This window comes from Letharia lupina, assembly GCF_014066315.1.
Source record: "Letharia lupina isolate WasteWater1 chromosome Unknown contig_9, whole genome shotgun sequence".
In the NCBI taxonomy this organism is placed as follows: Eukaryota; Fungi; Ascomycota; class Lecanoromycetes; order Lecanorales; family Parmeliaceae; genus Letharia; species Letharia lupina.
The window spans coordinates 1,062,854-1,087,382 of record NW_023502978.1 but is presented as its reverse complement, the minus strand read 5'-3'; the positions used below and the strand labels follow the sequence as shown (position 1 = coordinate 1,087,382).

At 49.8% G+C, this 24,529-nt stretch overlaps 8 protein-coding genes across 8 annotated transcripts; 3 read left to right on the top strand and 5 right to left on the bottom strand.

Annotated features, from left to right (window-relative positions):
- Positions 1-160: 160 nt before the first annotated feature.
- On the bottom strand, positions 161-3,111 carry HO133_010804 (uncharacterized protein; the record flags this gene model as incomplete). The annotated part of the gene is made up of 4 exons (XM_037301655.1): positions 161-551; positions 610-2,772; positions 2,828-3,030; positions 3,088-3,111. 4 exons carry the CDS (start codon positions 3,109-3,111, stop codon positions 161-163), a joined length of 2,781 nt encoding a protein of 926 aa, XP_037153289.1.
- Positions 3,112-4,039: 928 nt separating this feature from the next.
- Positions 4,040-4,980, top strand: HO133_010803 (uncharacterized protein; the record flags this gene model as incomplete). Its single annotated transcript, XM_037301654.1, has 2 exons — positions 4,040-4,570; positions 4,624-4,980. The coding sequence occupies 2 exons, from the start codon at positions 4,040-4,042 to the stop codon at positions 4,978-4,980; spliced, it is 888 nt and encodes a 295-aa protein (XP_037153288.1).
- A 759-nt stretch (positions 4,981-5,739) lies between these two features.
- On the bottom strand, positions 5,740-7,402 carry HO133_010802 (uncharacterized protein; the record flags this gene model as incomplete). Its single annotated transcript, XM_037301653.1, has 4 exons — positions 5,740-6,738; positions 6,802-6,865; positions 7,112-7,191; positions 7,271-7,402. 4 exons carry the CDS (start codon positions 7,400-7,402, stop codon positions 5,740-5,742), a joined length of 1,275 nt encoding a protein of 424 aa, XP_037153287.1.
- A 1,565-nt stretch (positions 7,403-8,967) lies between these two features.
- On the bottom strand, positions 8,968-10,428 carry HO133_010801 (uncharacterized protein; the record flags this gene model as incomplete). The annotated part of the gene is made up of 2 exons (XM_037301652.1): positions 8,968-9,580; positions 9,632-10,428. The coding sequence occupies 2 exons, from the start codon at positions 10,426-10,428 to the stop codon at positions 8,968-8,970; spliced, it is 1,410 nt and encodes a 469-aa protein (XP_037153286.1).
- Positions 10,429-10,903: 475 nt separating this feature from the next.
- HO133_010800 (uncharacterized protein) lies at positions 10,904-11,744 on the top strand (the record flags this gene model as incomplete). The annotated part of the gene is made up of 3 exons (XM_037301651.1): positions 10,904-11,011; positions 11,067-11,149; positions 11,222-11,744. The coding sequence occupies 3 exons, from the start codon at positions 10,904-10,906 to the stop codon at positions 11,742-11,744; spliced, it is 714 nt and encodes a 237-aa protein (XP_037153285.1).
- A 577-nt stretch (positions 11,745-12,321) lies between these two features.
- HO133_010799 (uncharacterized protein) lies at positions 12,322-14,585 on the bottom strand (the record flags this gene model as incomplete). Its single annotated transcript, XM_037301650.1, has 9 exons — positions 12,322-12,436; positions 12,563-12,737; positions 12,787-12,961; positions 13,019-13,128; positions 13,228-13,509; positions 13,678-13,771; positions 13,831-14,171; positions 14,233-14,493; positions 14,552-14,585. 9 exons carry the CDS (start codon positions 14,583-14,585, stop codon positions 12,322-12,324), a joined length of 1,587 nt encoding a protein of 528 aa, XP_037153284.1.
- A 281-nt stretch (positions 14,586-14,866) lies between these two features.
- HO133_010798 (uncharacterized protein) lies at positions 14,867-20,209 on the top strand (the record flags this gene model as incomplete). Its single annotated transcript, XM_037301649.1, has 4 exons — positions 14,867-15,262; positions 15,452-15,740; positions 15,796-19,642; positions 19,705-20,209. The coding sequence occupies 4 exons, from the start codon at positions 14,867-14,869 to the stop codon at positions 20,207-20,209; spliced, it is 5,037 nt and encodes a 1,678-aa protein (XP_037153283.1).
- Positions 20,210-20,765: 556 nt separating this feature from the next.
- Positions 20,766-23,914, bottom strand: HO133_010797 (uncharacterized protein; the record flags this gene model as incomplete). The annotated part of the gene is given in 4 exon segments (XM_037301648.1): positions 20,766-21,305; positions 21,638-21,900; positions 21,914-22,281; positions 22,932-23,914. 4 exon segments carry the CDS (start codon positions 23,912-23,914, stop codon positions 20,766-20,768), a joined length of 2,154 nt encoding a protein of 717 aa, XP_037153282.1.
- Between the last annotated feature and the right edge of the window lie 615 nt (positions 23,915-24,529).

Here is a 24,529-nt window from a genome sequence, read left to right as displayed (position 1 = left end):
TGATCCGACGATTGTGTCTACATTGCCAGCTCGACAACCAGTCATTACCCACCCAAAAAGAAACTTTGCAACGATAATGGAGCTTGGGGGGAGCCTGCAAGCCGAAACCTTGTCTAAAACTAAAACTTTTTTAAACTTGGACAAACCGCCGTGCAGGCGCCTACACCCCATCCTCCACCTCCTCCTCCTTTAAGCCGTCCGACAGCACGTCATCCTCCATCTCCACGTCCCCATCCCCGGCCCCATCCTCCCTCGCCTCCACATGCTCGCCTAATCCCGCAGCCGCGACGTTCCCCTCTACATCCTCCTTGACAGCCAGCTCGTCTTTGACGTCAGCATTCGTTTCTGCTTCGTCTTTGATGGCGTCTGGCTCGTCTTTGATATCAGCGTTGGATTGAGCTTTGGAGTTGTCGTGGAAGCGTTCTTTTGAATGATCCATAAGTGGCGTGTCCTCGTTGTAAAGACGCAGCAGCATGGCTTTGCGATCTTCTTTCGGCAGCATCAGGTTGAGTGAGTGGAGGCTGCGCCAGAGAGGGAGAACCATGCGCTCGCTGCAGAGATGATGTTAGCATGACCGACTGCACCTACGAAGAATAATAAAAATCGTACCCGAAGCTATCCCTCCCGTCCCCCTTCTCGACCCTCAGCACACAGCATCCCATGCCAACATCTCTAACCCTCTCCCCAATCTCCCCCAACCCCTTCCATCCCTTCCCATCCACCTTTGGAAACATCTCCACCAAAAGTGCCCTCAGTGTGCTCCTTTCCCATAATCTCACAACCCTCTTCTCCCCCACCCACGCCTCCAAAACTGGCAATCCTTCGCTCTGGATCCTCCATCTACATACTTCGGCAGATTGTACGTCTTGCTTGACGAACATCTTCACGCCGCAGTGTACGAATTTGATGCCAGAGCTTGCGTTGGCGGTCAGGATGGCGCGGGCAAGAGCGGAGGTGTAGTAGATTGTTTTGGAGGGGTGGCCGAGGGCGTTGCGGACCATAAATCTGTCTCGTGGGAATACGGGTGAGAGGTCGTAGAATTCGTAAATTGATCGCAGGTCCGGCTGGTCAGGGTCGAGGTATTTGAAGGGTTCTTCGTAGGGTTGCTTGTTCTTGTAGAATTGCTTCTGGTTCTCACCGAGCGGTGGAGCCGGAGAAGGGAGTGATGTTTGTGTTTCAGGACGACTCGCGTCGAGCTGAGCGGCTGGTGGTGGGGGCCAGTGTACTTGACGATCTTCATCGCCTTGGGGTGCTGGATCTTCGACTTCAATTCCGTCTCTGGTTTTGAGACGTTTGGTCGACATTGCAGCGTCAGTCTCAGCGTCGTGTTCTCGTTTGACGGCCGTGGTGGTGCTGCCGGGAGCGTTCTCTTGGTTTTGGCGGGCTGCTGCTGATACGCCTTCTGCGTAGTCGTTGGTTTGTGGTTGCACGATCTTATCGGCAGCTTCGATTTTTTGAAGTGGGTCGCTGCCGTTTGTGGTTTTGGCCTCGATCTCTTTGACAACGTCCATAATGGAAGTGGGCTCTGGCTCGGGTTTCTTGGATTCGGCTTCTGGTCTTGTTTTGATCTCGATTTTCTTCTCCAGGACAGTGATGAAAAATGCGCCCGTGTCTTGCAGGTGTCCGTAGACGCGCATACACCGGTCAAGCGAGACAGCCTCTGCTCTTTTGGTTGAGGGGAACATGAACTCGGATAGTCTTCCAAGACCTTCCTCGCCATTTTTGGCTTTCTCAGCTTCTACTGCTTGCCAGGATGGCCAGATCCTGCCTTGCTTGTCCATCACTTTCCAGTCGTTGAAGCCTTGCCGTCTCTTCAATTCAGGCAGAGCGCTACTGCAGTCAATGATGTCAACCTTAGACATGCCACCACATCGATCGATAGCTGTTGCTACGACTGCCTCGTTCTCCACGGGATTCATGCTGCAAGTTGAATAGACCACTCTCCCTCCGACTTTCAGCATTTGCAGTGCGCGGACCAGAATACGGACCTGCGTGGAGAACAGCCCAAGCGCATTGCCAGGATTCCAATCTTTCCAAACATTGACATTCTTTCGACAAGTTCCATCGCCAGAGCATGGCACATCGGCTAGTATGCGATCAAACTTGAGATATCTGTTTTTTGTTTCGCCGCCCTCTCGTATGGGATCGGTTGGAAGCTTTATGGACGGGTACATTGTTGCATCGTGATTCGTTACGATCAGGTTCGGGGAATTGAGTCTTTTCATCTGGTGTACGAGCATGTGCGCGCGCTTATAGTCGGCATCGTTGGCGATTAGCAACCCAGTGGTTCTCCCATCGTCCGACCAGTCGCCAGTTTGTTCTTCCTCTTCCATTTGTTCTTCCGTTAATCGACCGTCAGGGCTCGTTTCTCGCCCTTGGTCCATCTTCATCTTGCGGACTACTTTTCGCGTTCGAGCCTCCTCTCCACCATGGACCATTTCGATTAATTGAGCCGCTTTGCTACCAGGCGCCGCACACAAGTCCAAGACGGTCATGCCTGGTTTGACGTCCATGAGAAGCGGCGGGATCATGCTAACCACCTCCTGCCGACTTATATTTCCGACACTCGTCTCTGAGACCAAGAACTTTTGGAACGAAGCAAACGGTGGGAATTTGCGCACGACGCTCTTGGGTGTGGTCATCTGCCATGCCAATTGATCTGGGAACCATGATATAGCATTTGGCGGATTGACGAGCTCACCATTATGCTCTATAGAGGTGATCTCCGGTATGTAGCGGTCCTTCAGTAGCTGCTGCACCGGTAGAGCTTGCCTGCAGAATTCAAGCAATCAGCATGAGCCTATGAAATTGGTAGGGGCTTGAGTACCCTTTTGAACCAGTGAAACGAAAGCTATTTGGGAGTTCTCTTCGCAACGCAGTCCAGAAATCTTCCCTTTCGGCCTCTTCGACCAAGCCTAGTTCATTGTAGTATTGCTCATATTGTGCATTTGCTTTGGGCACTTCCGAGTAGTCTGTGCGAATTGATCGCTGACCACCCCCACGACCACCGCCTCTGCTCCCGCCTCGACCCTGCGACGAGAAGTGTTAGCTCCTTGCTTTGGAGGACCACGCGTCGGACATACTGACTCTTTTGCCCCCACGGTTACCCATTTTTGAGTAGTTTCACAAAAGGAAAAGCGGTGGTCGGCTCTCCAAGTAGTGAGCTCCAATGAATTTTGGGCTGGCGGTGAGGTCATGTAACTTTCTCCGACTTGGTACGGTTGGCTACAAGCTGCCTCATGCAATCCCTTTTCCGTTTCACTCGCAGATCATCCATTGACTTTAGCATCAACTTCAATTTCAAGTCACCTTCGTCTAATTCGCACGCAGGTATGCATGTTGGCTCAGAGACGCTCTTATCGCCTTCCTCTGGCTACAACGCGCCAGTGGCTTCCCACTACCTTAACCTCTTGCAAGAAGTTCAGAAACACAAAGAGGAACTAAACTTTATAGATAGACAGTGGTGGATGAACTGGAACTCCCAGAAAGTTCGCGCAGCTTGGAGCTCGATGCTAAGTTTTATTTGTTTGTCTACTTCCCGTTCGTACCTTCATCTTCAGGAGGTCTCAACACTACTCGAGAGACACGTCTCAACTCCATGTAAGGCCGAAAAACGCTCACTATCAGGCCCCTAGAGTACCTAGGGATCGACATTCAGGCATTCGCATTGACACTGGATTCCATTGACCCTGGAAAGTACCCTCGGTTTCATTCTTTTTTATCATCAGTGTATACTCCTAAAAAGGAGAACGCTGAGCCAGAGTCCTTCCTTTTACTCGATTTTCTATCGATTCTCTTCTATGCACCCTTTTTTCCATCCACCCTTGATTCATCAGGCATTCCGATCCGACTTCTGCATCGAAGGAAATGCCTTACACGTCCTCTATCTTCCAAGCATTCGCCTGAATTTTAGGCCTCGGCTACTCTCGCCCTGAACTAAGAGACCCCGCCTCGCCCCGCAAGAGGATCCATCGACAAGAACACTCATGCTATCTTCACTCTCTTTCCTTCTTTACATCCGCCCAGGGACCACATCAAAATGGCACCACCATCAGCGACGACCACACAAAGCGAAACCAATGGCTCCTATCCCTCCACCAAAGCGCCCCTTGAGCCCGGCTTAAGCGAATCCCGAGCCAGAGGGCAAATGGCACACTTCCCCGGCCCTCCCACCTTCACTGATAAATACGAAGAGCGCGAATACCTCAAAGGCCGACTCGCGGCCGCCTTCCGTATATTCGGGAAGTATGGCTTCGACGAAGGGGTGGCGGGACACATCACACTTCGAGATCCAGTGGACCCTACTACGTTTTGGGTGAACCCGTGGGGGGTGGCATTCTCGTTAATAAAGAGGAGTGAATTGATACAAGTGGACCACAGTGGAAAGATTATTGGTGGAGGGAGTGTCAAGTTGTTGAATACAGCTGCGTTTATGATACATGGCGCAGTGCATAAGGCGAGGCCGGATGTGATGTGTGCTGCGCACAGCCATAGTATCTATGGACGCTCCTTCTGCACCTTAGGCCAGAAGCTCGACACCATAACGCAAGATTCCTGCGCATTTCATGACGTGCGACTGAATTTGTCTTCCTGTTTGGATAAAGGTGCTGACAACCTCAACAGGACCACGTCCTCTACTCAACATTCAACGGCATCGTCCTTGCCGAAAAGGAAGGCGAAGAGATTGCACACGCCCTGGGAGACAAAAAGGCCGCTCTTCTCCAAAACCACGGCCTCCTGACGGTCGGCGGAACCATTGAAGCTGCGGTGTTCTGGTTCATGAGCCTCGAGAAATGCTGTCACGCGCAGCTGATGGCAGACGCCGCTGCTGGAGGCCGAGGTCACGAAACCGTAAAGATCAATGATGAGGATGCAGCATTCACATATAAGACTATTGGAACGCCAAGAGGCGGCTGGTTTAGTGCCAAGCCGCTGTTCGATGTCATTGAGAAGGAGTGTGGTGCAGATTATTTGCAATAGGTGTCAAATTTCACGGTCTCAAAATTGAAGGTATTCATATTTCGACGAAAATTGTCCGCATCGATTTTCGGCTGTATAAAAATATCCTCGCCTATGAGTAATCTTATGTGTATTCGGTTAATCAGTTAGATGGTTGGATTGGCAGTCTATGGAAACTCATTTCTACCGCTGTCGGTGCCGTTCTTTGACGTGATCGATATTTTGTGCAAAATCATTGGACTGCTATGCTGCCGTCCAGCTTTGGTTGCACACCTCCGTAGAGTGGAGGTTTTTTAATTGGGTCATCTTAGCTTGACGCGCCTGTACCAGTTTTTTGCTGCTTCTCAGCTTGCTTGGCCTTTCTATGTGTGTCGTTGGTGTTAGAGGCGTTGATGCTGTTGGGAAGAAGAAGAGGTGGAAGTGGAAGCCTGGGGAGCCTGCGGATGATACAAGAGGGTTACTGCGCTAGGCCTTTGTGACTGGGTTGAAAATGCAGCGCCTTCTCAGAGGGACGTCCTTGTTTTGATCCGGGAAAGATCAGTAGCTGTCCGGTCAGAAAGTCGCGAAGTTTCGAATAGTCACATTGGAATTTCACAATCGCATTCTTTGATTATATTTCTGGAGCCACCACGTAGCGCTGCTTGCATCCTTGCCGCTGCATTCTAGTGAAAAAGGAGCAAGCACCCGGAATTGCGTCCGCTCCTTCAAACCTCCATCACCCTCGAAATTAAATTACGAGCCCGATCCCCAGATTCCTCATGAGACTGCTCTTGAGATCCCTCACGAACCCGGCCCCAACTCCCCCTCCACAATCCTCCCAAGATCCCAGGCATACCTAACCAGTCCGTCATCCCCACCACCGTCCCCCTTGTCCCACCGATAAACCGAAGCAACCTCTTCTCTCATTTCCAGATCCAGATCGAAATGTCCCCTGTCTGGATCGTAAAGGTCTATCTTCGAAAGAACGAGGTGTGTCAGATTCGGAAGGTAATTTCTAATTTTCGCCAGTTCTTTGACCGGCATTTGACCCGGAGTTGCATCGAAGACCACCCTGTGTAGTTGAATACTTCGGAGGGTTCGCTGGTGCATCACGGCGAGATAGAGCAGTCCTTCTTCGCGGAGGGGGCAGTTGATTAGGGACAGGGATTCGAGTCGTGGGAAGGTGCAGTCATTGATCACACCAGCCTCACTGATTCCCTTGTGTTTTCGATACTCGAGCTCACAGGTGGCAGCCTCCAGACGATCCACGCTAAGCTCGGGGCCGGTGAGCAGGTTATCGAAGTACAAATGGGGTCCGCCCATTTCGAACCACTCGTCCTCGTTGGGGTACAATCCCTCGCACGAGAGACTGAGCCGCAGCGTCTTGAGACGCTTGAGGGCCGTGAACTGTTTCCGCCAATCTTGCACGGCGAAGCACGTTTGTACTGGGTCCTCGAGAGTGCCAATTTCTTGACTGATCCTGAGCTCGATGTCGAGATGCACGACTTGGTCTGGGATGCGCCAATGGTAGAGCCAGTTTTCGAAGGGTACCTCGCGGAGCTTCAAGCTGGTGATGCTGATCGTTAGGGAGGTCATGAGGTATGAGACCCCTCGTCCTAAAGTATCACTTTGATCATTCGTTACAGTAGGGAAGTTTCCGGACAGGTCGATGCCCATCTCGTCCCAAATCTTTTGGTAAGCCATTGCCGTTCGCTCAGGTTCATGGGTAGAGACTGAGTTTTCGACATGGTAGAGCGTGGGCAAGACCGCCATAGTCTCACGCAAGATCTTTCTGATCGCCTGAAGGACTTTTGTTAGAACTGCTTGAGCCTCACACAAGAATGGACGAAAGGAAGACCTTACGTCAAAATTGGGGATCTCATCCTCCCATTGAGCCTCCAAAGGCGCTATGACCAGCTCGTGGATCCTGGCAGAGTTTCGCACTCTCAATTCTAATGCCGACGAAAGTTCAGTCTCGTACAAGTGACGTAGATGTGCAACACAAGGAGAGCTGGGGTGCCAGCGGGGGTCACAGAAAGCAGTGGTCGTGACTGGCGTCCTTAGCTGGAGACGCTGAACGTGTATTGCAAGCCTGAGTTTTTCTCTGGCAAAAGTGATAATTCTGGATAAATGACTTTAGTCTGGATAGCTCATCATTCCGGGTGCATCAAACCTTTTCATATCAGCAAGCTTGAAGGAGCTGAAGTCAAGCACAACGTTCTTGAAGAGGATTGGAGTAGCCACAGTTTTGAACTATGAGCACGCATCAGCCAAACTCAATGTCTTGTCTCACAGAAGAATATGGTGGCAAGCGGGAGCCAGTTTGACTAACCCTATGGGAAACAAGTCTCAGGCTCTGCAAATCCTTGGTTGCAACCGGATCAAAGTGATTGATTCTTCGACCAACCAGAAACCTGACAATCATGACGAGCATCTCGTTTGGCAGCTCCCAAAGCAATGCCATGTTGACGATACCCAGCTTCAGATGGAAGTAAGGGCCTTCGACCAAAGATTAATCACAATAAGAATCCAATGGTATGGCTGTACTGTGGAAGACAGAGGCTGGAGACCGATGAAGTTCTTTAGCGTAGGAATGGAAGGCGCAGGGTAGAAACCGATGAAGAATTCTGGAGTAGCGAGGCTTTGCACGATCGGATTGAAAGTGTGTGCTGAGTTCCGGATGGTGTGCTTGCCTTTCAGAAGACGAGGGTTAGAGACCAACGGATAGCTTCAGAGTAGCAGTGGAGGACACAGGCTGAGGATCAATGCCAACTTCGAAGTACCAAGGATGTGTAGGATGGAAGAGAAAGTATGTGCTGAGCTCCGGATGTTAAGCTGCCAAAACAAACGCTATAAGCGCCTGCTTCACGTTTCTGACAAATTCACGGTATATATGTATAATAAGCGGCAGATTCATTCTGTCCGACAGCTTCTCGATGTATATATACATTGGCCACGTCTGTAAGCTACGGAAAACAGATGCCATAAGCGCCTTCTTCACGTTTCCGCAGAGATTTATATATAATAAGCCCCAGATTTTTTCCGTGCGACAGCTTCTCGGTGTACATTCACCTTAGCCGCGGTATTCACAGACTCTCATAGCCTTTGCACAGCTATGGATGTAGCCGCGGATGCCCGTCTTCACTTGTTGTTAAGGCTGCATTACTTTTACTACTGTGATCACTTGCGAACGGAATGAATAGACCAGGGCATATGATGCCAGAGAAAATGCACTGGCTGAGATAATGATTGTGTCAGTCACTTCAAGAGAAGATTTCTCGACAACTCTTAGGCCTACAATCTTTGCTGCTAAATTCACTCTTGAAAGGAGATAATGAAGCAACGCATAGAATCTGAGAGATGGTAAATAATGCTCAAGCATACTTCATTTGTCAATACTGTCCGTCTGCAAAAAACTTGAGATATGCTTTGTCTTGGCCACCAATATATCAAATCCTTTGGTACGTTCATGGAAGATACAGATACTAAGCTGTTTGATACTTTGCATCAGTTCTTGTAAACAGGATGGCGTTCAAAGGATGGCGTTCAACTCGTACTTGGCAAAATTTTCATTCGCATTGAAATTCAAGAAGAGGACAGGATAAATCGAATATGCAACTGTGCCGTCCTTGAGGCTTTTTAGAGTAGAATGCCGATGTGATTCCGTCCCTCACCTCCGCAACCTAATGTGAGAAAGCATCATTGAGTTGACATATGGAAGTCGTACAGACTTCGGAAGCACCTACATTTAGTGATTCATTTCTCTCTCAAGCGAAGTCATTGTTGAGCTAGGGATGTGAGATGAGGATGTGAAGAATGGGGTACTGATACAGTGTTCTTGTAAGGAAAGGTATCTGATCGTCTATGGTACGCAGATATGTAAATCCAATACCTGTGGTCCACGTGTGACGTCTGGAGGTTCAATCAATCTGAGATATCATTGTCTCTTGGATTAGGTCGTCTAACCACTCTGCGGGTTGCAGTATCTGATTCTGGGTCAAGGAGTGTCCGACACACCAAGGAAGGGCTTCACGTACCAATGGTGGCAGTATTGTTCTGAGAAGCATCCTCGGCGCTCTTACGCGCATCTTCCATCTCAGCGCGAAGATTCTTGACCTGCTGGCTCATGACTCGCCAGAACAAGAGGTGATCAAGCTCGTGACTCTCTGCACCAGCCTCCGGTAGGTCATCGATTGCTTTGCTCGTCCCTTTGTGAGACCCGACGATCATGAGAAGCGAAGTAATGAAACTTTCCTTAAGATAAGCGAAGCTGAAGCCTTCGGTGATCGCTGCAATAGCTTCGGAGAGCTTGGGTGGAAAGTCGACAGTAGTGTTGTTGGAAAGCTTAAATCTCCAGTAGTCGCAGTATTTGACCCTCTCAGGTAAGGCAGGAAGGACGAAATGGTACTTGCGGTCGAATCGACCTGGGCGCTTGGAGATACCTGCATCCAGCCTCTCGAGATAGTTGGTGCTTCCAAGCATCATGAGTCCCTCATTTGACTCCAAGCCATCGACTTCATTGAGAAAGAAGCTCTTGACCTTGTCTGTGATCAAGCTGTCGAGGTCCTCGAAGATTAAGAGACATGGGCTAGACAGTCTAGCTTTGACGAAGATTTCTCGGATAGCATACTCAGGGCCATGACTGTAGAATGAGTTAGCTTTGCGTGCAACTTATCAACAGAGAGTCACTTACCATCCGGCAAGAGATTTGACGTAGAGCGTGGGAACAGGGTCTGGACGCTTGTAGAGAGCATGCATGAGAGCCTTGATGGAAATAGTTTTGCCATTTCCAGGTAGGCCATGGAATATGATGCCCCTCTTCCATGGTACCGCAAACTCCCTGTATTCGTCTCTGCAGTCGAAGAAGCCTTCAACGTCGTTGACCAGTGTCTCTTTCATGTCCTTGTCCATGATCACATCGTCCCAGCTTGCATTCTGAACAGAAGCCCATAATTCTTTGTTCTTGGTCCAGCGCTCTTGATCGAACACCAGCACCTCGTCATGGACGTTGTTGTTCCACTTCGTAGCTGCAGCAATAAGCTCATCGGTAGCCTTGCAACGTCCATCAACAAGCCCATGGTCACGTTTGTGTAAGACGTAGTTGTTCTTGACTTGTCCAAAGCCTTGTTGGAAAGTAGCCGTATACACGATGAAGACCTCGCTCTTCCACTCATAGTCATATTTTCCAAAGTGGACCTTGTCCGTCATTTTGCCCTCCTCCTGAGAGATACGCTGGCTAGGTGGAACATGCAGACGCCATGCTGACAATGACTCGGTCTTGGTGTCTAGTTCTGCCTTGGCCTGTCCAGCTCGAGCAAAGGCAAGAAGGCCTGTGTGACCAGGCGTGACCGTCACGGTCCAGTCTGGATAACGGCCCCGAAGGGAAGATACGATGGCGGTCTCGCTAGATATTTGGAGGCCAGCATTGTGCTTTTGGTAGTCTTCAAAGACGTTGTCAGCAGCCTTATCGGTAGCGAAGGTCTCCTCCATCTTGTGGGTGTAGGAGGCTTCTCCTTTTCTCATAATCTAATATCTTTCGACAAGCCGGGCTCAGGAAAGTATTTCGGCTTTGGTACAGGAAGGCGTAGATGGCAAGGAGCTACAGAGTGTTCTTGCCATCGTAGGTGGAAACTCCCTACCTTATATACTAACCTGCAAGGCTACGCTTCCCGGGCATCTGCCCTGCTTGGATGCAACTCCAGGCAGAAGTGCATGGATCTGTCATCATTTCGGCTCCTAGCCTCGCCCGTGCCGACGGGCCTATGATTTCAAGGCGCCTCAATTGGAAAGCCTGATGTACGAGTCTCGTACAAGCATTTGAGGTCGAATGTCTCAGGTGGAATCAGCCTTGGAGTGAAGTCGGCAGAGTAGATTTTAGCCGCGAAGCGCGATCCAAGCTAGCCAGAAACGTTGTGCTTGAAGCCATCCAAACGCCCTTTCCCATTGCATCATCCAGCTCGACATCATGGACAACCAAGATGCGGAAAGAGCGAAGATAGCTGCAGATGCTGATAGAGAACTCACCCGTTTATGGCGGGCATGGCGAACGATACACCAAATGTGCCAGGACAGGGTACAAGCTTCCCATGCCTGTACTCCAGTGACACCCCGCTGACGTCCTCCACAAGGGCTACGAGATAGGAGAGGAAGAAGTCAAGATATCTCTCGAAGATTTCCGCAAGAACTACGCTGATCCTAGCGGTGCGCCTGAGTCTGTCCCCCAACCCCATTACTGTGCAATCCCCTCGTGAGTGAGTAACGACGAGACTGACACACCACCCAGCCGCAAGAAAATGAACACCTCCTTCAGACCCACGGACGCCATGATTGCAAAATACACCGCCCTACCTACAAAAGCCGAACCCAACCCTCAGCCCCAAATCGGCACCATCTGGATCGAATTCTCCTCCGACGCCAGCATCGGTATAAAACAAATGCGCGCCTTCGCCCACCACGTCAACCAGCATAAATTCTACACCGGCATTCTAGTTACGCAAGCATCCATTACGCCTGCAGCGCTAAAAATAATTCCCGTCGTTCTGCCTTCCATCATTGAAACGTTCCAAGAGCAAGATTTGTTAGTGAATATTACGCACCATGAACTGGTGCCAACGCATGAGCTGTTGAGTGCGGAGCAGAAGGTGGAATTACTGAAGCGGTATCGGTTGAAGGAGAGTCAATTGCCGAGGATCCAGGTGGGGGATCCGGTGGCGAAGTATTTGGGGTTGAGGAAGGGGCAGGTGGTGAAGATCATTAGGAGGAGTGAGACGGCGGGGAGGTATGCTAGTTATCGGTGGGCGATATGATTGAGAGAGGGGGTTGTCACAGCTTCTAACGGTCTTTGCTTGAGGTGAATGCAGGAGAGTGTGCTTGAGTCGCATTTCAAGATGGATTGATGGGAAGAGACACCTTATGCATGCTTTGCGGGATGCTTGTTTCGTCTTGCAGTAGAAATATCTGCAGTCAGTATGACCTCGTTCGGTGACCTGAAATGAAGGGATAGTAAAGGGAAAAAGCGCGGAGTTTAGGTGGAGGTGGTCATCGACAGAAATACCCAAGATTCAATGCAATGCCAGATCTCCAATTGCGCGTTCTCCTTTAATCTCCCTGATCTTTGTACCGTTATCTACCTTCTTGAATTGCTGCCATTGCTCAGTGCTGAGTGGTGACAACGTGTCGAGCTGCATGCTACGAAGCACTTTCTTAAAGGGACGGAGGCATCTCTTTATTCTTGCTGGCGACGTATTTGTACCATGGTATGATACAATATTGATCAATACTCATTCAGAAAAAGGCGCTCCCATTTGCTTATTAGTACAGTGTTTTTGATTTGCTATGTGCTGTAGAACAAGGGTACACATAAAATAGTATCAGTTGCTTCATCTACAATTTCGCCTTTTCCTTGACATCGTCTTTGAGCTTCGTGCTCTTGTCTGCCTTGGCTTGATCTCTCAACATCCTCCTGAGGATTTTCCCACTAGCAGATTTCGGTATGATTCTACAAGATGCCGGCGTCAGCACTTCTTCAGAGTACATCTCGACTTGAACGACGTCTCGATGGAGCCTACACAAGAGACGAGCATTACGGCAACCATTCTATGGCTGGTAAGAAGGGATGTCTTACCCAACAAACTCCAGTTCAGTGATCCACTTAGTCCTCGACTTTCTCTCTTGCACATATTTAATCAATTCCTGTCCAAATTCTTGGCTGCCTTCGAATTCATCTTTTGGGACAACGTAAGCCTTCGGTCTCTCGCCGGTATAGTCGTCTGGCACGCTCATTACAGCAGCGTCTTCCACTTTGGGGTGGCCAAGCAGCAAGTCTTCAAGTTCAGCAGGGGCTAACACCAATGCCTTTAACCTTGATTAATTCCTTTATGCGGTCGGTGATGGTTAGCATGCCCTCCTCGTCGATGATGCCTTGATCTCCGGTATGTAGCCAGCCGTCTTTGTCGAAAGTCTCAGCTGTGGCTTTGGGATTGTTGAGGTATCCCATCGTGATTTGGGGACCCCTAGTCAGAATCTTCGAAAAGCGCGTTAGATCAGCCAACCCATTATAGGAGATCTAACCTGCCCTTACCTCTCCGGGTTGATTGAGACCAAGCTCATTGCCATATAGATCAATTACTTTGATTTCTGTGCTTGCGCAGATTGTTCCCACAGTGTGACCGTACCTGTAATCATACTTCTCTGGTGGATGAGCCGTAATGCAAGAGCAAGACTCGGTCATACCATACGCTAGTAGAGATGTTTAATTTAAATGTTGATGGGCAAGACTAGAACTCGTACCTTGCTTGAACTCAGTCTGTGGGAACTTCTTCTTGAGAAGGTGGAGTATCTCTTCCGATAGAGGAGCAGCACCAGTAGAGAATCGGCGTAAGCAAGATAAGTCGTACTTATCGACGAGTGGGTCGCGAACAAGTCTGATTAGAATGGGCGGTACGAGGAGCAATTCTCGGAGCTGGTGTTTGACCACTGTATCTAGCAAGTCCTTCATTGTGAAAGCTGGAAGCATGTATACTTCAGCATTGATGGAGATAGGGAGGTGAAGGGCGTGGACCAGGCCAGTGACTGGTGGCGTTGATCATTAGCCATAAGCAACCCATGAGCTGTCTATTTTGGACAAAATTCCTAGGGTTTCGGCATTGTGACATTTCTCCAGCGCTATCCAGCCACAATCTGGAGTCGGGATACCACAAATATCTTGGGCTGCTGTACAAGAAACCGTGTAGCACTTACTGTGAAAGACAGGAAGTACAGCCAAAATCTTCTGCAGGTTGGGTGGTGTAATCATTTGTACCTGCAAGACCTGTGCGATCACGTTCTGATGAGCCTGAAACCAAGGGTATTAGGATGAGTACGGTATAGAGGCAAAACAGCATGGTGTCATACTATCATCACAGCCTTCGGCAACCCAGTCGTGCCAGAGCTGAAGCTCAAAAAAGCACAAACGTCCTTACTTTCCTTGCCTTCGGGAATCTTGAAGCTCGGAATCTGGCCGTTTTCCGCATATGATCTTCCAATATCCAAAAGTGTCTGCATGGCCGTGAAACCCTCTAGCTCGCCTTCAAGAAGAAACACCCGCTCCTTGGGAATCCCAGCGCTCTTTGCTGCTGCGGCAGCAACGTCCATTGACGCAGGTACGGTCATAAGGAACCTAGCACCGGCCTTGTTAAGTGCGTATGTCATCTCTTCGATGTTGTAGGCCGGCGACGCCCCAGAGACAACCCCACCTATTGCTCGCACTTTTCGTCAACCATGTAGCTTGGCCAGCCAGAAGACCACATAGCATACCAGCTCTCAGGGTTCCTAGCATAGCTACTGGATACCAGATATTGTTAGGGCTGAACAATGCCACTGCTTCCCCCTCTTTCAGTCCATATCGTTTGACCAACGCCGTCGAGAGGTAGGTCGTCGCCTCTTGAACCTGAGCGTAGTTGATCCGCTCGCCTGTGATGCCATTACTGTAGCCACGCAGTGCTGAGGACGGATGCTTTTTGAGCGAAGAGGAGGGAGAATCAAATAGCCAGTCCCAGATCGTGACATCTGTCGGCACTGTAGTCAATTGAGTGAGTCAGCCTTTTCTTCACAGACCTAGAGCTAAATGACGTACGCGGGATATCTGGCTGAGTGGACTTGAAAGGCATTTTGCCGGTCAGTAAAATGGTCTGTTTCACGGACGTAGATACATAGACAGGTGTGAGGAGAAAGCTTCTCACCAAAGCAGATCCCCTCACTGATAGTCCCGCAAGTTCCAGGTACAAGGGTTTTTGAGCGTCTGCGTTCCCTTTGCTGCGGGGATGGTGTCGCGGGGAAGGAGCGCTGGGGAAGGCTGAGGACGGCGCTATTTCCGTAATTCCGCCTATTCATATTCCTTGACCATCCTCGATCATCATTACTACTAACCTTCTACTCAGACTCTCGAGCTATGGCAACTCTTTCATCGTCACGGGAGCCAAATATAGTCGTGAGCCGGGCACCTTCCCCTGTGGATCGGGCGCGATCTCCTATCAGTCGGTCTACAACTCCAGTACCGAAAATTGGAGATACGGCTACGATCGTTGCCTTTAGAAATGCCAGAGACACCTACCGAAAATCTCTATCAGAAAAAGATATGAAACGTATCATGATACCTACTGGACCCGAAGATGTCGTCAATGAGATCGAAAAATGGCATGAAAGACACTCGGACAGCAAGGTTGCTGCCGGTGTCCGCGGTGGCCTCGTTCGTTTGCAAAGGTTCAGCGCCTCAATCGATATGCTTGCTCAAGGAACACCAAGCCCAGGATGTTTATTGTGGGGTAGCATCAAGTTCGTCCTGACGGTAAATACTATGCTTATTCTGTCGTCGTCTCGTTTCCTCTTCCTTGTAAGCATCGAAATCTTCGAGCCAATGAACAGCGCTGCCAAGCGCCCTCCCAATCTCTGGCATTTGTCGACAAGATTCATAGATCCTAGAAGATGTATCACAATGACATGTTCGTTGCTTATGCCTAGCTGTCTTCTCGTGTAGATTGTACAAGACGCAGCGGAGGCATACGAACAACTCTGCAAGGCTCTCACCCGGATGATCGATTGCTTGCCTCGGATTGAGCTTTATACGGAGACTTTTCTCGACTCAATATTAGTGGCACATTGCGTAAATGCGTTCTATGTTTCAATTATCGGGTTCTGGGCAAAAGCTTGCAAATTTTATAGGAGACGCCGACTGTGGAATTTCCTGCGTGTCATCTGGAACGACTTCAATACAGAATTCAGCGATCTCGAGTTTGAAATGATCAGGAACCGAGATAGAGTAGAAAGTACGTGACCTGGATCATGGCTTTCAAGAGCGCAAATGCCTAACGGACAAGTCAGGTGCTGCGCTTGCAGAACATATAGGGGAGTCGAAAGTTGCAAGAGTGAATCAAAAACTGATGAGTCTGGAAATATTGCATGCCCAGAGCTTGACACGGCGGAAGGAGATCACCGCGTGGCTGGCGCCTGCTGCCTACGATGTCGAATACTACTCAAATGATCTCGCTAGCGCAAGAGCACTCCGTCATCCGAAGACTTGCATCTGGGTCCTGGACAAGACTGAAGTGATGCAGCTCTGTGATACAAGCCACAGGTCTGGGCAATCACTATTGTGGATCTGTGCGAACCCTGGGGCAGGCAAGACGATACTGTCTTCGTTCCTGATAGATCATTTTGAGTCCGAGGAACCGGATCCTGCCAGAGAAGATGTGTTCTACTTTTTCTGCAAGAAAACTGACGTCGACAAGAATACACCTACTGCAATTATACGATCTCTTCTCTATCAGCTGTATAAGTCGGTCAAAGGTCAAGTGACAATGGAGTCTCTGAATGATGACTTGGGACTCGCCTTGGATAGATCTGGGCAGCAGAGAGCGGTAAATTTTGCTGTCCTCTGGCAGCTGTTCTCCACTCATGTCAAAAGTCTGACCCCGGCAACAGTAATTTTAGATGCGTTGGATGAATGCCAAGATCCCAGCCGATTGATTCAAGGTCTGATAGGGCTTTCTACGCTGAGATCTATCAAGGTGATAGTGACGAGTCGCAAGGAATCGCATCTACACAACGAACTGAAAAATGTTTCCTCCATCGAGATAGCTCCGGAGGACATCAATGCTGATATCGCAGCTTATGTCGAAGCCAAAATCGAAGCGTCTTCCCGGCTTTCACATCCCTTGGTGCGTGGTCTAGTCTTCACAAAGCTATGCAATGCCCATGACGGGATGTTCTTGTGGGTCTATCTTATGCTCAAGGAGCTCAAGTCTTGCTTTTCGATGGTTCAAGTCCAAGATGCGTTGGCAAAGTTACCGACGGGCCTGGATGGAATGTATAAGAGCATTCTGCAAAGACTTCAAACCACACTTACCCGTTCCTCCTTCGATCTTTGTTCTAAGGTACTCATATGGGTTGTCACGGCTGTTGTAGGTAGCATTCTAGTCCTAAGTCGGCTGCATGAGGGACTGACATCTCTTCAGCGCCCACTTGGTATTGACGAGATCAAGCAAGCTCTCACCCTCCACTACGAGATGGATGGTGATACTCTACTTACGGATGACCGATCGTTTCCTTACTCCGACAAGGACGTCGAATTGATATGTGGTTCATTGGTTACGATCCGCAAAGGAACTTTGCAAGTGATCCACCTAACAGTCAAGGAGTTTCTAAGATCACGACATAAAAAAGATCGTTCTGCTTTCTCTAGCCTTCTCGTTGACCCTGAACGTGGGAGTCTGCAGCTCACGCTAGTGTGTTTGCGATGCGTTGCCACCAATGCCGAGCCTCTAGTAGACTTGGGATCCAAAGCTCCACAAATAGATTGGGCCTTCGAAACTGACACACTTGACCGCTGTCAAGCTCGAGCACCTCTGCTTGAATATGCAAGTTTCTCCTGGTTGGTGCATTTGATAGACTGCAAGCTGGATGACTTACTCGAGGTCACTCCGACATTTGAGAAGACATTTAATTCCCCAGCAACTTTTTCTTGGGTCGAAACGTGTATGGCTTCGCAACCGGACACCACATTACGCCTATTGGTAGGTGTCGATGAGGTTCGTGACAGATTCTACGGTTCTAGGGAAGACCCTTGGCCTCGACAAGAAGCCAGCTCCCAATTTCTCGCCAGCTGGTGCATTGCAATGTCGCGGGTGTTCGAAGAGTATGGTGGAATTCTTGCTCGACGACCCTGGGAAATCTATGTCATAGATTTGTGCGATATCTTTAGTGTTGACCCAAGTCTACGAAAGCTGTGGCAGGAGCACGGCGAGACTCCTTTAAGGAAAAAGGACCTGCACTTGAACAAATATCGAGCTCCTCATCCACCGCAGGTAAAGCCCCAGCCGCACCTCCAATTGCAACAAAGCCTCCATATCGGGTCTTCGAACCAGGAGCCGGTCTTTCTGGTCCACGATGAGGGTCGAAATGTCTACATCTGGGGAGAAACCGTGATTAGAGCTGATAATCAGGCTATTTGTGTCCAACATGACGAGACAGGACACCGTCTACCCCCAGCCGAAGAGTTCGGTGGAGGGCCGGACCAGATATGGCGGCTTATTGACCTTGAATTGAGCCCAAGCGGTGGGTACCTCGCCTTAGTCTATATTACAGAGTTTCCCAGTTCGAACGCAGCACCCTGGAACCCTCGCGAATTGACAGTTGTCTGGAAACTTGATGAAAACATGAGCTTCAAAAGACGGATGAATTGCGAGCCTTGGGCGAGGGTTGTTTTCAGAATTGAGTCCAGTCCCGCGCTTTTCATGGATGGCTCGAGAGCTGTCATGTTCAAGGATGACCGCCATTGCGTTACTCCAAGCGGGATGTTGGATCTTCTTACAGGTAGCAGACGACCGCTTCCTGATGGTATCCGTGATTACGTTGGTTCGTACCATTATATGTTCTACAGCTGTAATGGCCAATATCTGTTTAGTTCTGTGCCTGACGCCCATGAGTCGTCCGAGGAATACTCCATCCAAGCTAGGCGAGTTGACCCCTTTGAACCAAGCCCGTCTGTCAATTTTTCGTGGGAAGATAAAAGGAGATATTTAGTCGACGTAAGTCCTACTGGTCGATACCTGGTGCTGGGAGTGCCATTCGGTCATCTTGCATTCAATTTTGGAGAAGAAATATTATACCTTTACGACACAGATTCCAAAAAGCTCATTGAACTTCGGTTCCCTGAGCCACTGAACTACTGGGAGGGCAAATTCCACTTCACACGGCATGAAACAAGGCTTATTAGCTTTCTCCTGTGTCACCCTAGTAAATTGCATGTGATGATTTGGGATTGTCTTGCAACCGCACCTAGGCTTACGAGTCATGCCACGAGCCCGGCCAACTCGCACCTAGATTTGGTACCACAGCGATACCAGATCCATGTGCACAAGGCCGCAACTTCGGCAGTGATGGTCACCGATACGAGATCAATACAGCGGATAGAGCTTGGTGATGAGATAAAGTTCCTCGATGCTAACAAGACGATTGACGACTATTCCTATAGACTATCGACTGTCTCGAGAGATGGTTCACACTGGGCTTTGCTGTGCTACGGGCGGGAGGGTGGGAAGGTACAGATCATAGATCTGACGTCGCCCGACGCACCCGCTCGCCATTTTGACCTTGAATGGTCGCAAAGCGATATTCCAAGGGTTCTTACCCAGGGCACTAGTTTTCCTATAGGTTTCAGTCCGGACCTCCGTGTACTTATAATCAACGCAGAAGTTTTCGACATCACCACCACCGAGGGCGACGACCTTTCGAAAAGGTTGACCCTAACCCCTTTCACAATGGAGGCTCTCCCAACCTTGCTCGAACCTCACCGGCACAAAATCCCGTCCTGGGGTCTGGATTGCCAGATCAGTGCGTGCAATTCTTATGTCATCTACATGGGCAGAGGCGACCAGTGGGGGGACACATCCAGATACTCTTCAGCTATCTTTTTATACCGTATAGATCTCCAGAAGAGGACGTCAGCCCGACTTGAGCTGATACTACCCGAGGGATTAATTTCTCTGAATGCCTCTCTCCACCCGTCGCTGCCTTTGATGACGATAAGCTATGCATCACCAACATCGACCGAGCTCGAGGATATTCGAGAAAGGGCTCCTCCATTGCGTCTCGCCATATTCGACCTCATGAGATTGGAAAAGAGGGTCCTCGAGAATCCTAAGGGTCAAGCCACGAAGGCTATGGCAGAGTAAGATGATCTCCTAGAACTCGTCTCTGACGATTGAATGCTTAAGATAACATTCAATTTAGGTCCTGGCGGAGAAACGGCTTTCTACCTCGGCTTCTGTTCTCTGACTCTGGCGAATTCGCCTATCTCGAGGGAAGAGGCGAGCCTGAAGCATTATGGTTTCAGTCAATTTGTCAGATGGACATCAACCCCGTACCTTCTCGATTCATCTGCGATTCCATTTCACTGGATAATTCCCTCGTAATCTTTCACGACGGCAATAATGCCTCTGTCGCACTCGAGCTCATAAAATTCGATGACAACGGTTTCTGGATAGGCACAAGACCCGCGGTGGTGCTACGTGATATCGCCGCATACTCGTCGCATTCCGCTGTTGCTGACCGGTACCTTCTTCTTGGCGCCAACGATGACGAAAAAATGCGTCTGCTAATTGCCCCGACGGATGGACGGACTCCGGTCATCAAGACCCTCTCACTCACATTTGCTGAGGCAAGAGCGAGACTGGAAAAGGAGTGGCAGAGGCTGCACGCCAACTCCCAAGACCAAGATCTCAGCGAGACTGTCTAATTTGGCAATGGCCACTGGCACATTTGGGATCTTTTGCATGCGGGAGGAACGATTTATCCCAAGGGTGTATCCAAAGTGATTTTCCAGGCATATGACTCATGATTCCTGGGAAAGTGGACAGAGAATTCTGTGAGAACTTGCTGGAATGGCCGCCGAAGGATTATTTCGGATTGGGAGTGGAACTCTTGCTGCTTGGCGGCGGACTGTGGGGCCTGGGATGGAAGAACAGTCTTGATAGGATACAGAGGCGGTTTCACAAGAGCGTTGGGAGACTTGGGGGGGGGCGCATGAGGTTTACTATCAGATGCGAAGGTCCGGGCCTTGACGAATCAAAAGACTCTGTGCCGTCAGTGGCGAGGTATTGGGTTATTCATGAAAGGTTTCCTGTTTCTATCTCCATTCTATAAGCTAGACAGTATTCTGTTCCTGCCTCCGATAGTCTTCCACGCTTTCCATGACGACAACGCGGCCTGCAAGTGTTCGATCATTATCATGTGTCCGACCCTGCTCGCGCTCTACTAGTCATATAGAAGAGCATGTGCGAGCTAGCACAGGTTTACCGATTGTTCTCCGAGCTCACACAGCCTCCCAAACGGCTCGAATAGCATCGAAGTCGATTGCTTCCACCACTCTGAAGCTTATCGTGTCGCTCCATTACCATTCCCGCCTGCTCAGGTGCGGCCTTTGGAAACAAGTCCGCCAGCGCTCTGAGAACGGTGGATCCATCGTCCTCGGCGTTTAGAGACTCTTCGAACAGCCGCAACTCGTCCTCACCTTCGCCTAAAGCCCGATGGGCGCGAGCGGTGCACAAGGTTACGTACACCCGCGCTTGGTTTGGGACTAACCCCGCCTCGAGTAAACCTCTTGGAGCATCTTCGTCCAGTTTCAGGCAGAGATGATGCTTTAAGAATTCCGTCACATGGTCATATTGAGCAATGGCTTTACTCAATTTTCCAGCGACATATGCTTTATCTCCTTCGACAAGGTAAGCCTGTGAGACATTTTGTATTTGCTCCGCAGTCTTAGATCCTGATCCAGCACGATGCAGGATTTCGTCAACGCAAGCTGGGTCGACAGAACCTTGAATGGTCAGGTTCTGTAAGCCGCAGTGAAGACCGCAATTCCAAACTTCCGACTGGCTTCGTCTCACTTTGTTGGCGGTCAAGTACTCTGAACGTGTATTGCTCGAATAATGCCACCAATTTTTGATGGCTGTTTGCATTTCGTGGAACTGCTTTCTACAATTCTTTATCTTTCAAGGAGGTAGATACAAGCTCTACAGAGTCGCTAACCCGCCAAATATCTTTCGTCAATTCAACACCGTCAATTTCGGTCCGAATGGGTTTTGTTGTAGGCCCACAACTCACGCTGGCGCTTACACCTCGCGGCAATTGCTTACCAGCCTTGAGAAATAGGGAACTCAATTACCTCGTGGCCTGCCTGGCCGTCTCCGGCGTCGATACGCCGCAAGCTGTCCACTTCGGCCTTCTTTGCAGTATGCCAGCAGATTGTCCAGTTCTTTGAGGATAGCGCTCTTGATTTCGATCCGGACGGACCTGGTGGTATAAACCGCTGCACGATATTTGGGAGACCGACCTCGAAATTGGCAATGTTATCGCAGACAAATCCGAATCGTGGAGCAAACCATGGATTCCCACGTGTCGTCGAGTCAGCTTTGAGACTAATGAAGACTGATGCCAATACCTCCAAGGATAAGTCCACCGATTCCAACATCGAACACACGTCCGCCCACGATGGCAAGGCCCATAGCATCGAGCTTGGAATAAATTGCTGACCACCGCGTCCCACCGCCTGCAGATGTAATTTTGCGACCTGCCGAAACAGAGACAGATGTAAAGGAGCTCAGATCGATGGTCACTCCGCCTGCGATATTAGCAGATCCGGCCCAGAACATGTGACCACCACCACGTATAGCGAATTGACAGTGAAGCTTGGCGAGTTCTGAAACAGCAACGGAGACATCGTTCGTGGAGTTGGGGGTCAATCTGCATGCAGGAATCACGCTTTGCTCTTGGACCGACCAGTATCCAAGCGTAGTGTCATTCTGCTCGCTGATGAAGACAGTAGATCCAAGAAAGGAAATTTTACTGCCGAGATTGGCTTGCAATGCAGAGCATTAATGCGATTTATTAGTGAAGTCTTGATGGAATTGGAGTGCGCTCACGCAGTGAGCGCCTTTGCTAGTTAATCTAGCCACCACACTGGAATGTCCAACGAAAGGAGCCTCGTAGAGCACATTACCAAGCACTAGAGCTACCAGCAAGCATGTAGGCAATACCAACTTCATGGTGCGACTTTATTTGGTGTCTCAATCTAAACGACAATTTTGATGGCTTTGAAAGAGGGGGAGCAAAGGCTTCATACAAGACATCTGAAAGCTTGGACTTGACTAAGGGGTTTTCTATTGGGTGGCACTGCCACATCCATTCTGTGGATGCGGACGAATCTCGAGATCCCTTGATGAGAATGATAGACTAGTCGCTGGTGTGCCATTGAAGCCGTGGGATTGTAGAGACGGGATCTGCAAGAAAAAGGGCGGCGTCGATGATCAGCCAGCCGCACCAATCGTGCCTATCTCAACAAGCAGCACACACGAGATACTTCCCCGCCTCGCAATGTCTGCCCAACGTAGTCTGATGTAGTTTAGGAGTCAATCTCGAATCGTAAAAGCGCATTAACGCCGGGGAAGTCATTCCTTCACTCTTCACTAGATTGTGCAGCATCAAGTACTTTCCGTGTCTTCGCGTCTCTCCCCTTCGTATCAACGACCCCATAAGCTTCCTTTGTCTGATAGTAGATGTTCTTCTCCCATCCTTCGCCCGTGTTCACCTTCCCGATGTCATCCCAACAAGCCTGTACCGTAGCACCAATATTCTTGAAGAAAGCCTCAATCCCACCCTCACCCCCTCCGGCCTGATAGCTCTTGAAAGGGCCGGAGACAGCCCATCGTGGACCAAGGCTATTCTCCATGACGCTATCGATATCTTCGACCGAAGCCACACCCTCATTGACCAGATGTATGGCTTCCCTCAAAAGGGCGAAGGCAAGTCTGTTACCCGCGAACCCTGTGATTTCTTTCTGGAGCAAGACAGGGACTTTGCCCATGCTCTTCCAGAACTCCATCGTCCGCAATATCACTTTCGGGCTTGTATATGGAGAAGGGACCACTTCGATTAAAGGCATGACATGAGGTGGGTTCCATGGGTGCGCAACGATTAGGCGGGAGCGGTCTTTCATGTCGGTGGACTGGGTTGAGGCAGAAATGCCACTCGTGGAGCTCCAGAGTAAGGCGTCGGGTGGGCAGTGCTGCTCGACCTTAGGCCAGAGGGCGGTCTTGAAGGCGGCATTCTCCGGCCCTTGCTCTTGGATGATACTCGCTTTCGACACTGCGGTCTCCAGATTATTATCAACGATTAATGTATTGCTTCTGGCGTGTCCTAGGACATCGTCTAGGGTCACATCATAGCCACCTGTCACGTAGACTTTCTTCGTAATCTCTGCATTGGTGTATGCAGGCAGTGTGTTGAGTATGTACTCTTCAATGTCAGGCCGGGAGTCGTGGATGGTCAGCTCGAGGCTCGACGCTCCTTGGGAAATAGCTTGTTCGAAATGTAGAGCTACGAAAGAAAGGCCAATGGTGCCAGCACCAATCAATGTGATTTTTAATGGCTCATTCTGAGACATGGTGGCATGCAGGTGATGGTCCGCCTGGTGGATCCTTCTGCGGCTGCGCTTACAAGTACAACATAAATTTGTCTCAAAAATGCAAGGGTAATCTTAAACGATAGAAAAAATAGCAACCATTGGGTATAAGACCCCATGGCAAACGAAGAGTCAGACTACAGACGAGTTTTGAGAAAGATGCTTGAAAGCACTAGACACGTCCATCAATTTGGAGGCATTTCGTCACCTCTCTACATCAGATCCTTCATCGTTTTGCCGCAGACATTGGCGGATGACCCCCACAAGATGCCGTGGTGCAGGTCTCAGGAGGTGGATCCAATGACTACGAGAGCGGCAAAGAGTAATCTTCCGCACAATTCGCGCCCTGCATGAAGGCTTCCTAGGGTCCAGCTACAATTCTAGCATGTCGACTCGCATCCCTCGCATCTGTCCAGTACCGGGTCCTCATCGATTTTGATACACGTTCCGGGTAATGCCATCCAGAAGATCGGGAGGGTAGAGATAGTAACGCGCCAAGTGGATCTTATTCAATGAATTCATGTGCCACCGCAGCTCTTTCCCTCCCTCTCATCTCCCGCGTCAGTTGTGTTACCTTTGTTAAGAGCGGTACTTTCG